The sequence below is a fragment of the Kogia breviceps genome, chromosome 13, assembly GCF_026419965.1.
Source record: "Kogia breviceps isolate mKogBre1 chromosome 13, mKogBre1 haplotype 1, whole genome shotgun sequence".
In the NCBI taxonomy this organism is placed as follows: Eukaryota; Metazoa; Chordata; class Mammalia; order Artiodactyla; family Physeteridae; genus Kogia; species Kogia breviceps.
Window position 1 is genome coordinate 76,111,074 of NC_081322.1, and position 15,960 is coordinate 76,127,033.

At 41.5% G+C, this 15,960-nt stretch overlaps 1 protein-coding gene across 8 annotated transcripts in view; it reads left to right on the forward strand.

Annotated features, from left to right (window-relative positions):
• The first annotated feature begins 1,940 nt into the window (after positions 1-1,940).
• The window catches only part of PCMT1 (protein-L-isoaspartate (D-aspartate) O-methyltransferase), a 47,852-nt gene continuing 33,832 nt past the window's right edge, over positions 1,941-15,960 (forward strand). For 3 of the 8 annotated variants that reach the window (XR_010836088.1, XR_010836087.1, XR_010836086.1), the window contains exon 1: positions 2,283-2,526. Coding sequence is in view for 4 of the 8 variants with exons in the window: in XM_059083489.2 (XP_058939472.1) it covers positions 2,298-2,526 (229 nt within the window). In the remaining 4 variants the exon portion in view is untranslated. Of the gene's footprint in view, positions 2,527-15,960 lie in introns of all 8 variants that reach the window. The other 5 variants (XR_010836085.1, XM_059083488.2, XM_059083489.2 and 2 more) reach the window with 4 other exon arrangements.

A 15,960-nucleotide genomic window follows, 5' to 3' on the forward strand; every position in this document is an offset into this window, starting at 1 on the left:
GGACCATACGAGGGACGGTGGCCGCAGAGAGCCAATTCTCCTCTGTCGGCAGTGCGGGAACGAACCACCAACCCTCAAGTGGGAGTAATCTGGGACGTCCTGCCCCAACCAGGAGGCTCTGAACCCAGGCAAGGGTGTTTCCCGTTCTTGTGCTGTAGGACCTGCTCCTACTCTGCAAACGGTATAGAAACACCGAGACAATACATTTGTGTAATAACTTTGCAAATGTAAGACAAATTTAAGAGCAAAAACAAAACAAAATCAATGCAAGAGAAACGACCTAGTAGCCACACCTAAACATTGTCTTGCATTTCACCGCGCATAGAAAATATTCAAAATTCTTAAATTCTCCTGGAAGTACGTCCGTCAACGCACCAATTTGTTATTCAAAACCTCTCCCTCCCCGTCCCCCAAACAAATCCCTTTCTTCAACGTTGTTAATACACACTGTCAGAAACTGGAGTTGCAATTCTGAGGACCCCAGTTCTAATGTGGACTCCCATTGCCTGTGTGACCATCCTCAATTCATTTATGTGTGTAATTAAGAATGATTTTTAATTGTAACGTCGACAGCTCAGGAATCAGAGCCTTAGGTTCCTTCATGCTTTTGATTAGACCTATGATACACCCTCCCCCGCTTTTAAAAAAATTCCTGTCTCTCAGAATCTTGCCCATCCTTCAAGGACCAGTTCTTTCCTCTATCTTTTCCTATTACTCCAGCCCATGATGATCGAAATAAACATGTCCCTTAATATCTAGACCACTAATAGCACTTATATTTTGCCCCCTGTTGCTAATTTTCTTTTGATGCAAAGCTCCCCAATTTGAATGTAAATCTTATTACACACAAGAGGTATGACTTATTCATCTTTTTTTTAAAAAAAACTCCTTTATACTATATTCATAACTGTGTTGGTTGTTTTCTTTAAAAGGGGCCATGATTTTGTTTCTGATATTGACAGTCCTATTTCCTAGCCACAGCTTCTGGAAGCACCTCATGGAAATGCAGTTCATCTAGGTCAGCTTTAGAGAGAGTTATCAGGTTCTTATTGAAAATTGACTGGTGTCGTTTTGTTTTGTTTTTAACTGGAAGACTATTAGGGAACTGCAGAGAGATGAAATAGAAAATTATTAGCCCCAAACTGACAATTTTATTCCCAATATTGAAGTAAAGAAAACTGTTTCATTTATTATTGCAGAACACAGGGAAATAGTTAATATATAAGTATATTTAGGATTGGAAGTAGATACCACATTTGCTAAGGTCTGGTTAGAATACGAAAATTGTTGCTGACGCAGTAGCATCGATGTCTTGACATAGCTTTGTTTCCTTCCTTAAAAGTGTATTGGACTAAATGTGACTGCATTCTTCCAGTCTCAGTTCTGATCAGGAGTCAGCAAGTTGGATGCTACAGGCAATGTTCCTTGTCAGCTTCTCACGCAATGTCTTGCACAGCTGATAGCAACAAACCTGGCGTCCAGTCCAATGGTGGAATTTGTGAGGCTTAAACAGCTGACAACGCACACTTGTGTTGGGGGAGTAACACATTCGCCATAGGATACTGTAGTATTTTTAACCAAGTGCGCTGTCCTAAGGAGCAAAGGATTCCCCACGCTCCAACCCCCCACCCCAGGTCTCGGTATTCTTCCACTCTCCGAATTTGTGCTTTAGAGTTCAGAACAAACCAGGGTCCCAAAGTCTCTACTAACGAAACACTAACGTACTTGTCACAAGACAGAAGCTGGAGTACTCGGGTTAGAGAAGACCTTTGCCCTCCAGTTCTATTAAGATTATTGAGGCTCCACCATAGGGAGCTCTGTCTCCAACCGACCTAAATATTAGTCATTCATTGGGTTGGGTGAGGCAGGACGAAGGAAGCCCACCGTCTAACAATCTGGACAGCTATAGGAGCAGACCCGCCGCTCTCAACAGCTGATCTAGCTGCGATTGCGAAGCCACCGGCAGCAGCGTTACGCGATCCGCCCTGCCATCCCGCCACCGCGCTCGGTGACCAGAGTGCGAGGCTCGCCACCGACCGCGCCAGGGCCCACCCCGCCTGACCGCAGGACAAACTCAGCAAGGAGGCGCTGCGAAGCCCGAGGCCTCAGAAAGGCCACTCAGAGGTGGCGGTGACGGTGGCGGTGGCGCTGACTCAGCGGAACCAACCCGCCACTCCCGGGCGGCGGCAGCGGCCCCTCGCGCGGGCTGCAGGCCATGAGGCCACCCCCGCCTCCTGCCCCACCCGGCCGCACCCGAGTCCGCGCGGCCGTCATAAGGCGCATGCGTGCCGCGGGGGATGCCGGGAGCGCGCAGTGGCGGCAGCGGCGGCGACGGCAGTAGCAGCGGCGGCTACAGAGGGGACGCGAGCGGGGCGGTGACCGTGTGGGAGGTGGTCTCACTCTTGGGGAAGCTGCTGGGCACTGTCGCCGCGCTGAAGGTGGTTCTGTACCTGCTCCGGGTGTGCTTAGCGATGGCCTGGAAATCCGGCGGCGCCAGCCACTCGGAGCTAATCCACAACCTCCGCAGTAAGTGCCACCCCCGCCCGGTGTGGGGCAACTGGGGAAGGCCAGGCCTGGATCGGATCTCCTGGGCCCTCCGGAACGTTCCGTCTACCCCTGTGCCTGCTGGAGGGCTTCGGCGCACGGTTGCACCAGCGGTCCCGAACGGCAAGCGCTGGCAGTTGCCTCCCCCGGGACCTGTCACTCATCGGCGACGTGCACAGGAACCAGAGAGAAGGAGCCAGGGGCCGCTGCTAGTGGGGCAGGGGCAGGCGTCTCCCCGCGGGCCTGGGGAAGGGGGCGCGGCACAGGTGATGGGGCTGTCACTCGAGTCCGCCACCTCCCTGTCCGGGTCCGGCGGGCGAGGGGCGTGCCTTGGGGAGTGGGATGTTGGCCAGGGCTCGTAGAGACTGGGCTGGAACTGAGGGGACCCCGCCTTCGACCCCCGCGTCTTCTCACTTCCTCGTCTGTCATATCAGTCGACCTAGCTGCAAGCTTTCTCCCCTGTTCTGCCTCCCCCGCCCTTCGTTTTTTCCTCTGGCGGGAGATGCCACCGTCTGATACTGGCGAGGGGAGGGAGAGAGAGATCAGAGTAATGTCATTGCGGATGCTGGGAGAAATTTCTGGGGCGGCTGTCCAGTGGAAAGCTTCGTGGGAGGCGGAGGAAGAGATAACTAGGGGATGCTCTTCCTGAGGGACATCGTATTTCAGGAGGCTTTAGAGGTCCTGGGATCCAGCAAACGATTGTGTATGTGGAATGTTCTAACTTTTTTCAGGTCTACCATATGCTTTAAAAGTCTTGTCTGGAAGTTTCTTTACACCATTATCTTTAGTTACTGTATTCTTTCCTCTGATGATAATTTTAGGGTGGGACGAGTGCTGTGTCACTTTCTTATTTTAATCGAAATGTAGTGTCACCGTCTGGTCGGGAGACCAGAAGGACCGCAGTCCATCATACTCTCACTCTGGTCGGAATTTATAGCACTCTTTGCCACTGACTTTGCAAATAATCACAATCCTGCCACGTGGTATTTTTAATTGTTATGGATTATTTAGCTTTTTATGTGTTTGTCATGTTTCCTAATTCTATTTGTAACCTCCTTGAGGGCTGGGGCTTTTTTTTTTTAGTATCTTTGAATCCTCTCAAACAATTTAATAATCATTCCTTTTTTAATAAATGCCAATTAAATATATATTATATGCTTGGATCTATACTAGGAATACCAAGATTAGTGAGAGAAATAAATAGTATTGGCTGGCACATGGTTAGTATTAATACTTAATATTAGTCATTTGACTTTTTTTTAACAGTATTTAAAACTTGTTTCCTTAGCGTTTAGTAATGAATGTTTAGATTTAAAGACCCTGTCAAGCATTGCCAGTATTCACTTTATGGAAGGATATTTGATTGGAAGTGGAAATTTATGTGCTGAGACAATATTAAGTGTGATTTAGGTTCCCACGAGTCGAGCAGAAGCTCAATATGTTGTAAATATTTTAATAAAATTTCTTCAAATGATCTAGTGCCTGCTAGTACAGGATACACACCTGAAACATTCTGTACTTGAATTGTGATTAAGTAATTTTCCACCGGTAGGTTATCGCAGTAGACACTTGGCTGTGGCAGAAATTGTAATCAATCAGGCTCTTAAAGTCTCTCCTTTCTGGGCCAAATTTGTAGTCAGCCAAAACTAGATCTTTTCCCAGTGGTTTTATAGTTACTTTAATGTATTGCATTACTATTCTTAGCTGAAATTTCTAAGGATGTTTTCCTATCAGAAAATTTAATGAGAAATATTTAACATACATGGATGTTGATATTGTGGATGTTTCGTTTTATACTAGATCTATGATTGGTAAGAGGAAATAAGAGTGCTCAAATTGTTTAGCCTCTTTTGTAACACTTGTGCAACTTTAGTTTCAACTTCTTGCTGAATTGTTTCTAGCCAATAGATTTCATTTTTATTTATTAGTTTGTTATAACAGTATTATTTGCTCAAAGGAAAATTTCAATTGGCACAAATTGAAAATTTCTCACTCTTAACAGGTTATTCCACCCTTGTGTATTCTTCCTAAGACTTCTAACTAAATCTTTAGAAAAAGTTTAAAATGTGATTATGCTGATATTGAAGTGAAAAAGGGTCTGCAAATTGGAAGAGGAAGCAAATTACAGTTTTAATGTTTTTTTAAACGAAATAAAATTCACGATTGGTTTCATTTTAATATTATTATAATAATTTTATTGAAAATACCTACTGAGGTTTTTCTTTTATAAGATGTAATAGAAATATGATTGTTTATGATTTCATACTTGATATATCATTTACAGATTACTTTAGACTCTAATGGTACATCTCATAATATCTCATAGCTTATGTTGTGATGATAAATGCTCAAGTGACTGAGAACAGTGGTCTAAAACTTGAGCATGCTTCAAAATCTCCTGGATCATCTGGAGAGCTTGTTAAAACAAATTAAGACAGATTGCTGGGGCTGTTGATAATTTGTATTTCTAACAAGTTCCTAAGTAATATTCTCCTGCTGGTCTGGGAACCACACTTGAGAATCACTGACATAGAGAACTGAAAATTACAAGATTAAACCCTGCCAGTGTTTCAGTTGAATCAGTTTTATGCTTTAAAATAAAATTTTAGGAAAAAAGTCTGTAGCAGTCCTGCCCTACAGAGCTGTTTGTAATGTCTGTATCTGTGCTGTTCAATGCCATAGCCGCCAGCTACATGAGGCATTGAGCATTTGAAATGTGGTTAGCACAACTGAGGAACTGGATTTTTGTGTTATTTAAATTAACTTTAACTACTAGCCACATGTTGGACATTACAGGTCTTTAGAAATGAAAAGTATTATTTTATAATTATAGGCTGATAAGGTACTCATGAAACAAATTAACTTAATTCAAAACAACTGTGAGCCTACTTAGTCCAGGGAATGGGACAATTCAAGTAATGTTTATATTAGAGTTTATTTTCTACTTTTGTTGGGATAACTTCACACCATGGTAAAAGGAAAAGGAGGGGGCAGGAGTGGATGAGCTCTCCTAGAGAGCAGGGATGTCCAAACCAGAGTGTTTGTGGAAGGTTAACTCTTAACAGACTTCAAATGCTGTAGTGGCCACATAAAACAAAGCTAACAATTGTTCTTTTACCTATTTTATTTTTGTAAAAAAAGTTCAGTCCACTACCCTAATCCATCAGTTATTTCTACTTATATTTCCTTTGCATCCTTGATTGTGTCATTTTGCATGTATAATGTATATAGAATTTGTCAAATCCGTCAACTGATATTTGACTGTCTTCTATATGCAAGACACTGGGGACACAGCAATGAGGAACAAACATCTGTTCTCTGTTGCAGCTTACTTGTGGGAGCAAACAAATAAAATAGATGTTCACATGATAAGTGGCAAAGTAAGGAAGGAGGACAGGGAGTATGGCGTAGTAGGTTTGCAGTTGTAGGCAAGAAGGCCTCACTAAGGTGTCATTTGAGTAAAGATTTGGTGAAGGGGAAGAAATTCAAGCCATGCAGGTAGAGCTGGGGAACAGGCATTCTAGACAGAGAAAATAGAACGTGCTAGATTTGTATTTGTGGTGTAGGAGAAAGACCGCAGTCGAGGATATGACACTAAGGTTTTAGACCTCGGCAAAATGGGAACGATTTGCCATTTTCTGAGTTAGAAATAAGTGAGTAAGCAGCAGGGATTTTGGGGGAGGGGATGCAGGGAAGTGTGGAAGAGCAGGGGTTTATTTGGGGAGATGTTTGGTTTGAGTTCCTTATAAGACATTAAAGTGGAGACCTTCAGTAGGCACTTAAATTTGTAAGCATTATGATAATTTATAGTTTTTGTATCCTTATTTATCTCTGCAAATAAACTGAAATTATTCGTATTCTATTTAGAGTGTCAGTTCTTATCAACTAGTAGCATAAATAGTGGAAAAGAGAATATTCTATTAGTTTTATCATGTGCATTCATGGGCCAAAGATAGTCAGGTAATAAAATCCTAAGTGACTTCTTTTCAGAAATTTGGGCTTCATTTAGAATCCAGAAAATACTTCCTCATTTTAACTTATATCAAGTCAGTCTAATGGGTGTATACTAGTAAGTAAACTTACAGTACATTGAATAAGATTTAATAGGTAAGATTTTGAGGGAGAATTTTAATATCAATGTGTCTACTTAAATATAACTAAAATTAAAAATTCAGTTCCTCAGTCATACCAACCACATTTCAAGAGCTCAGTAGCCACACGAGGCTAGTGGCTAACCTGCTGGCCAGTGCAGATGTAGAACGTTTCCATTATCATAAGAAGTTCTACTGGGCAGCACTAAATCTGCATAATAGGTTGTATTACATTCTATTCAATGTGATCTTAGTTCCATTGTGCTGTTCTACATATTTTTATTAGTGTTGCATTTAGTTCTGGCCAACATGCTTTAAGCATAGCAGTGAAAAACCGAAGATTATCAGACAAGAGTGGTCAAGATGACAAGAGCACCAGCATTTTATATGATGATTTGATGAGGTGGAGGTTGTTTGATTTAGCAATGAGAAAGTTACAGAGAGCAGTAATGTTTAAATATTTGAAGGAAATCATGTAGTAGAGAGTAAAACCAGGACAAATGGGAGGCACATTTTGGCTCATTATAAGGAAGTATTCACAAAGCTATCCTAACAGTCAAAGGTTTGGCTTTGAAAAGTAGTGTTTTCTGTCACTGGATATGTTGAAGCAAAGAAAGGTTGACCATTTCACTGTAAGGGATATTGTGGAAGAGATTTGTCATCTGCTTTCACTGTATACTAGACCTCTCAGAACCCTTCCAAGTCCAAGATCCTGTCAGTTTAGTCACATCATGGTTTGCATGAAATCACCTGTGGGGTGTGTATGTTGGGGGATGGGTGGGTGGGTGTGTTTTAGGAGAGAGCCACAGAAGTTAACTTTTGGTTACCTATATTTTAGAGTTTTGCATAACATTTTAGTTGTCAAAGATGTGAGGAGTGCAAGGAGCATCCTCCTTTGAGAAATAGTGTCAATCAAGATAGTTAATTACATGTATTTATTAAGACTGATAATGGTTTAGAGAAAGATGTATTTTTTTAAATTAATTTTTATTGGAGTATAGTTGCTTTACCAATGTTGTGTTAGCTTCTGCGGTACAGCAGAGTGAATTGGCTATACGTATACATATATCCCCTCTTTTTTGGATTTCCTTCCTATTTAGGTCACCACAGAGCATTGAGTAGAGTTCCCTGATCTATACAGTAGGTTCTCGTTAGTTACCTATTTTATTTTATTTATATATTAGTTTTGGCTGTGTTGGGTCTTCATTGCTGTGCGTGGGCTTTCTCTAGATGCGGTGAGCAGGGACTACTCTTCGTTGCGGTGCGCGGGCTCCTCATTGCAGTGGCTTTTCTTGTTGCAGAGCACGGGCTCTAGGTGCATGGACTTCAGTAGTTGTGGCTCACGGTCTCTAGAGTGCAGGCTCAGTAGTTGTGGCGCACGGGCTTAGCTGCTCAGCAGCATGTGCTATCTTCCTGGACCAGGGCTCGAACCCGTGTCCCCTGCATTGGCAGGCGGATTCTTTTGTGTGTGTGTGTGGTACGCGGGCCTCTCACTGTTGTGGCCTCTCCCGTTGCGGAGCACAGGCTCCGGACGCGCAGGCTCAGTGGCCATGGCTCACGGGCCCAGCCGCTCCGCGGCATGTGGGATCTTCCTGGACCGGGGCACGAACCCGTGTCCCCTGCATTGGCAGGCGGACTCTCAACCACTGCGCCACCAGGGAAGCCCTGGCAGGCGGATTCTTAACCACTGAACCACCAGGGAAACCCATAGTTATCTATTTTATACATAGTATCAATAGTGTATATATGTCAATCCCAATCTCCCAATTCATAACCTCCCCTCAGAAAGACGTATTTTTGAGTAATCTCTGCTCTTAGATGATATGCTTTATCATAACTTGACATCACTTAAAATTCTTCTTTGATTATAGTGTGAATTTAAAGCTAATCCCTTTCAGATTTTCTGTATGGAGAGTGTCTCAGGCTCCACTTACCTCTTATCACGCCTAATCATTCTAGATGGGAAATAAGAGGGGACCATTTTGTTCATTTCTTACTGTTTTCCCTGGCATTTTGTTAGTGGAGAAGAAATAGAGAGTAGATGATTAACAACCACTCAAGTCATAAAACTAATATAATTATGTAATATTTCTTTCATTGAGATGTAACTTTGTAACAAGTTACTTACAGAAATTTAGAGAATGTTTCTACATGACTTGAAATCCATCTGCAGCTTATTTTCTTACCTGTGTTTTCAGTGCTTCATACCAGCACAGGGTCTCTTCTTTCTCCATCTCTGCCAGGATTGCTCCCAGATCAAAAGTCTTGGAATAGTTATTGATTCTTTCAGACTGTCCCCAAATTAACTCAACAGTTGCTACAAATAGCTTTCATAGTCATCCCTTTCACTGCATTTTCATGGATACTGTCCTAGCCTAGGTTCTTGGTTGTCACTTGGAGTGAGATGCCTTCAAGTGTCTGGTCATCACACTTTCAATTTCTCTCCCCTCAGGTTCATTCCACACATTATACTGATTGTCATAGTGTACTGCTTTCTGTTATGTCTCTTTTCTGCCTAGACTTCTGTTGCTTACTGTATCAGTTGTACACACCTCTTGCTTAGCTTTCAGGCCTTTTAAAGGTCTTCTGCAACCTGTTGCCATGCTCCAACTCCAATCCTGTTCTTCAAACTGATCTCATTTTACTCCTCAGATACCTTGTGTTTTAGGGTACCTGTTCGTCTGTTGTAATAAAGGCCAAAATAACAATGGCTTAAACAAAATGAAAGTTTGTTTCCTGTAACAATACAAGTATAAGCAGTTCAAAACTAATATGGTGTTTCCATGGTCTTGAGGACCTGGGCTCCTTCTTTCTTGTTGTGCTTCCTAAAGTCTTTCCTTCATCTACAAAGTTGAAGATAGTTTACCTCCATCATTTCCATATTCCAGCTGGTGGGGAGAAAAATGAGGAAAGGAGAAAACGTGCATTCCTTTTAAGAGCATTATCTGAAGTTGCATACATAATTTCTGCCTGTGTTTTCATTGACAAGAACGTAACCATAGGCTACACATAACTACAGAGAGGCTAGATAATGCACCCAATTCTACCACTGTGAAAGAAAAGGAGTACCTGGGGCTTCCTTGGTGGAGCAGTGGTTAAGAATCTGCCTGCCAATGCAGGGGACACGGGTTCGAGCCCTGGTCTGGGAAGATCCCACATGCCACGGAGCAACTAAGCCTGTGTGCCACATCTACTGAGCCTGCACTTTAGAGCCTGCAAGCTGCAACTACTGAGCCCACGCGCCTAGAGCCCGTGCTCCGCAACAAGAGAAGCCATCGCAATGAGAAGCCTGCGCACCGCAATGAAGAGTAGCCCTCTCTCACCGCAACTAGAGAAATCCTGCATGCAGCAACGAAGACCCAATGCAACCAAATATAAGTAAATAAAATAAATAAATTAAAAGAAGAGGAGTCCCTGCCACATCTTACATGTTGCTCACTAGAGCAAATACACATTGTATATACATCTCTATAGGTACTATCCATCTGTGATAACAAAGTTAGGACAATGAAGATTAATTTTTAGTCGAGTAACCAGGTGTGCATGTTTAAAAGATAAAATAATACAGAAGGGTTTATGATGAAAACTAACAATTGCTTGCCCTGCTCCTCCCTGCTCCCAGACTGCCTCGAGTGAACACTTTCAACTACATATTTGGGTCTTCTGGTGATTGACTTCAGTCTCTAAAGCATATGCTTAAACTGCTATTTCTTTATCAACTTTAGACATCATCTACTGACTTCCTGCCAAGATGGATGAGTATTTACACCCTCTAAACTTACTCCCTTCCCCAGATATAGTTATACCATAATTTTTGCTTCCTCTTTTGTGGTTACCTTTGTAACTTTGAGTAATATACTTTAACCTCAATTTTTTGTTCCATAATTTATGAACTGACACTATCCCTTAACCCTTCCACTTTGTAAGAAACGATACTCATTTTCCAACTTATATGGGGCTCTTTTATATTGTCAGAGTTGATAGCATTTCATCTTGTTCTGAGCAATAAATAAATCTTCTGCACTTTGATTTTTGTGTTGAAAATTCATAACCATCATCACAAACATTAATAACTGGGTCAACACTTTGATGAGCTATGTAGCGTGCAAGAGTTTATTCCCTGCTCTTTGTTTCTAATATCACAGACTCCTCTAGTATTGAGGAGGAATAGTCAAATGTTTTTCCTTTTTTTTTTCTGGCTGCGTGGCTTGTGAATCTTGATTCCTTGACCGGGGATTGAAAGCAGTGAAAGCATCAAGTCCTAACCACTGGACCACCAGGGAATTCCTTGTTTTTCCATTTTTTACACTTCATCAGTTGCTTGAAATCACGTCACAGTTTAGTATTCTTCTTATCTAACTCATGACTCTTGTATAGTATCTTTGTCTTTTTCCTGGAATTTATCTCCCTCTTCCCCCTTCCCACTCCTAAGGTTGAGAACAGGAACAGATAGCTTCTTAATGTGGCTCTAATTTTTTCAAGGTTTTTTTTTTTTTTTTTTTTTGTGGTACGCGGGCCTCTCACTGTTGTGGCCTCTCCCGTTGCGGAGCACAGGCTCTGGACACGCAGGCTCAGCGGCCATGGCTCACGGGCCCAGCCGCTCCGCGGCATGTGGGATCTTCCCGGACCTGGGCACGAACCCGTGTCCCCTGCATTTGCAGGCAGACTCTCAACCACTGTGCCACCAGGGAAGCCCTCAAGTTTTTTTAATTATTTGGTTTATAGCTTGGATTCTATTGCATTCTTTTTAAATTCTGCTAACTTCTCATTTGGATCCATTGCATATTTGGATCAACATTAGCCATTATTATAATTATTTAATTAGAGTCCTTGGTCCTTAGGGTGCAGGAAAATTGGGCATGGGTAGTTTTAAAACTTCACTAATCCAGAAAGCCTAATGGTAATTGCATGTTTACTAATAATTAGGCTATACACCAAAGTGAAATGTTAAATTACTTTGCTGTCTGCTAGAAATATTTCAGGGCACTGGCAATTGTATATGTCAGATTGTCAAAAATGGGAAAATGGTTTAATAACTTAGTAAATGTAGCTTGCTTTAGGCATCTTTCAAAATATGGAATCCTGGGAAAAAGCAAATAATAAGAACCTTGTAGTGAAAATTTTGGAAACCACCTAATAATGGTCTAAGGAAGCTTTATCCTGAGCCTTATGTGTTCAGCTTCTTAATAAATGACTGGTGACATGCTTTTAAAACTATTTAGGGTTTTTAGTAAATTCTGTGTCAGAGTAAGAATCAGCCAAAGAAACTCACATGAGTTTGGTAGATGTATATTATCTAGCTTAAGGGAAGTAACCTCTTTAATTTACTTGATTTTTAGACTGTGCCTATAGCAATATGTTTGATTTTAGATGTCACAAATATTCATCTAGAGAAGAATGAGTAAGTGAATATGATGGTAATTGGATGTATTGAGTGAGGCTGCTTAACCTGAAAAAGATAAGGCTTGAAATGGTCATGATATGTTCAGGTGTGTAAAATGTGTGGGTTGGATAGAAAATTCAGCATATTCTTTGTGACTGCAGAGAGTAGCACTAAGTGTTTATATAAGTGAGTTATAAAGAGGGAGATTTCCTCTTAATACAGGGAAGTGTTCTGATAATTAGTGTGGTCTGAATGTGCAAAGAGCTGTTCCATATCAGTGCAACTCTTTAAGTAGAGATTGTGGTACCAATTTATGAAGAAGTTAGACTTGAGACCCTTCTGACCTTGAGAGTCTATGAATCACCCCTCTGGAATTTGAATTGAATTCAGGGCAAATGAACCACTCAAGAAGTATTTTGGGAAATGAATTAGTAGAAGTCACTAAGCTATTTGAATATGGTAGTAGCAGTACAGTGAACTGGTCAACAGGAATCTAACATCTCAATGTGAATGGCCCTACCCCTTATTTGCTCTGTGATCTGGAACAACTTAGTCTTTCTGAACTCAATTTTATTATCTGTAAGATGGAGTAATAATAGGTACTTACTTTATAGGATTGTTAGAGACAGCATAAGATTGTTTCATAGTTCCTAAGTTCGTATCTCAAAAGATAGTGTATGTAACGTGTTTAGGATTTTGTCTGGCACATGACAAATATTTAGTAAATGATATCTCTCTTTTTTTTTTTGAATTTACTTATTTATTTATTTTTGGCTGTGTTGGGTCTTCGTTGCTGCGCGCGGGCTTTCTCTAGTTGCAGCAAGTGGGGGCTACTCTTCCTTGTGGGGCGCAGGCTTCTCATTGTGGTAGCTTCTCTTGTTTTGGAGCACGGGCTCTAGGCAGGCTTCAGTAGTTGTGGCACGCGGGCTCAGTAGTTGTGACTCACAGGCTCTAGAGCACAAGCTCAGTAGTTGTGGTGCACGGGCTTAGTTGTTCCGCGGCATGTGGGATCCTCCTGGACCAGGGATCGAACCCGTGTCCCCTGAATTGGCAGGCGGATTCTTAACCACTGCGCCACCAGGGAAGTCCAATATCTCTCTTACTATGCAGCTTTTAAAACTTTCTTTTAAATGCTTTCACTGTTTTATTTTAATGACCTTTACAGGTAGCTTGCCTAAACTTATTTGTGTAGAAACAGTACTTTCTATTTGGGTTAATTAATCCAAAGTTTGTAATATTTTCAAGTGGACGGATGATTTATTAATATAACCTAGTCTGTGAGTATTTAAGTGTTTCTCTAGTTGGTGTGCCTTGTTTGCTGATTTTTTTAAATATTCTTTTGTTATTTGGAGAGTCTGTATTTATACCTTTTATAGTGTCCTTAAGCCACCTTTTCGTAACTATTTACTGTCTGGTCAGTCAGTATTAAGTGGTATCCTTTGATTCCTCCTGTCACCTATATGACTCAATGATCTAATTCTACTTTCCCCTTTTTTTACTCTTCCCATTGTTTTTAGTTGCCTTCTTTCTATTTTGTCAGAACAAATAACGTTTAAGTATTATTATTGCATCGATGTCTTTACCCTTTTAGTTTTTTAAAAAACTAGTTTAAAAAACTATTAACTATTTTAAAAATAGTAGAAAATAATTTTAAAAGAGTTAAAAACAGATTTTATTCAGAAACTGTTGCAATAGGGGAAGAGAGACCTCAGTATAAAACTGAGCTCAGTTCCCAATACAGCATATGAACAAGTGGGGATTTATAGCTTAGGAGCAGGGTGGGCATCAGTGGGTGGAAAATTACTAAGAGGAAACATCAGGGCTAATGGGGGATTCTGGCTAACGTAACTCGACAGGATTCTTGCTGAAGGCAGACCAATCCACCCTTTTAATTTTAGTCTTTGCTCTAAAATTGGATATGTATCCTTTTCTGATGTATCCCTAGTAACCGCTTGGTTAGATGAAGCACATCTTCTACAAGATTCCTTAGGAAGGGCTTGTGTGTACAGCATTCCCTGAGTTCTTGCACATTCAAGACTTTTTTTCCTATAACCTTGATATCTGAAGAACAGTTTTGGCTGCGTGTAAAATCCTTGGCTTACACTTTTAAAACATTAGCTTTATTGAGATATAATTTATGTAAAAACACACCAATTTTAGGAGTATGATTTGAAAATTTTGGCAAATATAGGTGTGTAACCACCACCCTAGTGAGGTAAAACAGGGGTGAGCAAACTACATCCCACAGGCCAAATCTGGCCCGCCGCCTGTTTTTAGAAATAAAGATTTATTTGAATACAGCCACACCCATTCATTTATGTCTTGTGTGTGGCTGTTCTTGCACTTCAATGGCAGAGTCGCATAGTTGCAACAGAGACTATACGGCCTGCAAAGCCTAAAATATTTACTGTTTGGATCTTAACAGAAGTTTGCTGATCTCTGATATAGAACATTTCTTTCCCCCACAAAGTTTTCTCGTGCCCCTTTGCAATTGATCTCCTTTCATCCCTGACTCCTAGCCACTGCAGATTGGCCTTCTGACACTATGGGTTTGACTTTACGGGAATTTGATATTAGATGGCCTCACACAGTGTAAAATCTCCTGGCTTCTTTCACCGAGATTAGTGCTCTTGAGATTGGTTCCTGTTGTTGGGTATATCAATAGTTTGCTCCTTTTTAATTGTTAACTTGCACTTTCTTTCCTTGAATTTCTTGAAAACGCTGCTGCTTCATTCTTGCTTTGCTTTGAACTTCGCTCTTAAGAAAGCTAATGGTTGCCTCTTTTTTAACTCTTATTAGATAATTTGATGTTTTTGGCCTTGAGACTTGACATTTTTTCCCTTGTTTTAGTCTGATAGTTTTCCATTTTTTAATTTTTGGCCATGTCTCACGGCTTGTGGGATCTTAGTTCCCCGATCAGGGATCGAACCCAGGCCCCCTGCAGTGAAAGCACCAAGTCCTAACCACTGGACCCCCCAGCTGAAATGTTTTGATTTGCATATTGGTTTCTTTTTTTTTTTAAAGTTATTCCCTTTCTCACAGTGTTCTTTTTTTTTATTAACTAATTAATTTATTTATTTTTGGCTGCGTTGGGTCTTCGTTGCTGTGCGCGGGCTTTCTCTAGCTGCAGAGAGCAGGGGCTTCTCTTCGTTGCGGTGCGCAGGCTTCTCACTGTGGTGGCTTCTCGTTGCGGAGCACAGGCTCTAGGGTGTGCGGACTTTGGTAGTTGTGGCGCGCGTAGGCCTCAGTAGCTGTGGCTTGTGGGCTTCAGTAGTTGTGGCTCGCAGGCTCTAAAGCGCAGGCTCAGTAGTTGTAGCACACAGGTTTAGTTGCCCTGCGGTGTGTGGGATCTTCCCAGACCAGAGCTGGAACCTGTGTCTCCTACGTTGGCAGGTGGATTCTTTTTTTTTTTTTTTTTTTTTTAACAGTCATTTTGCTTTAATCTCTAGCCTACAAAGGTAGTTCACTTTTTTTTTTTCCTTTAACATCTTTATTGGAGTATAATTGCTTTACAGTGGTGTGTTAGTTTCTGCTGTATAACAAAGTGAATCAGCGCTACGTATACATATATCCCCATATCCCCTCCCTCTTGCTTCTCCCTCCCACCCCTCCTATCCCACCCCTGTAGGTGGTCTCAAAGCACAGAGCTGATCTCCCTGTGCTATGCGGCTGCTTCCCACTAGCTATCTAATTTACATTTGGTAGTGTCTGTATGTCAGTGTTACTCTCTCACTTCGTCCCAGTTTACCCTTCCCACCCCTGATGTGTCCTCAAGTCTGTTCTCTACGTCTGTGTCTTTATTCCTGGCAGCAGATGGATTTCTAACCACTGTGCCACCAGGAAGCCCCGTGTTGTTTTCTTTTTACACTTTTTATAGTAGCTTTGACTGGAGTTTTTGTTTGTTTGTTTTTCTTTTTCCTATTTTTAGGCATTTTGTGGACA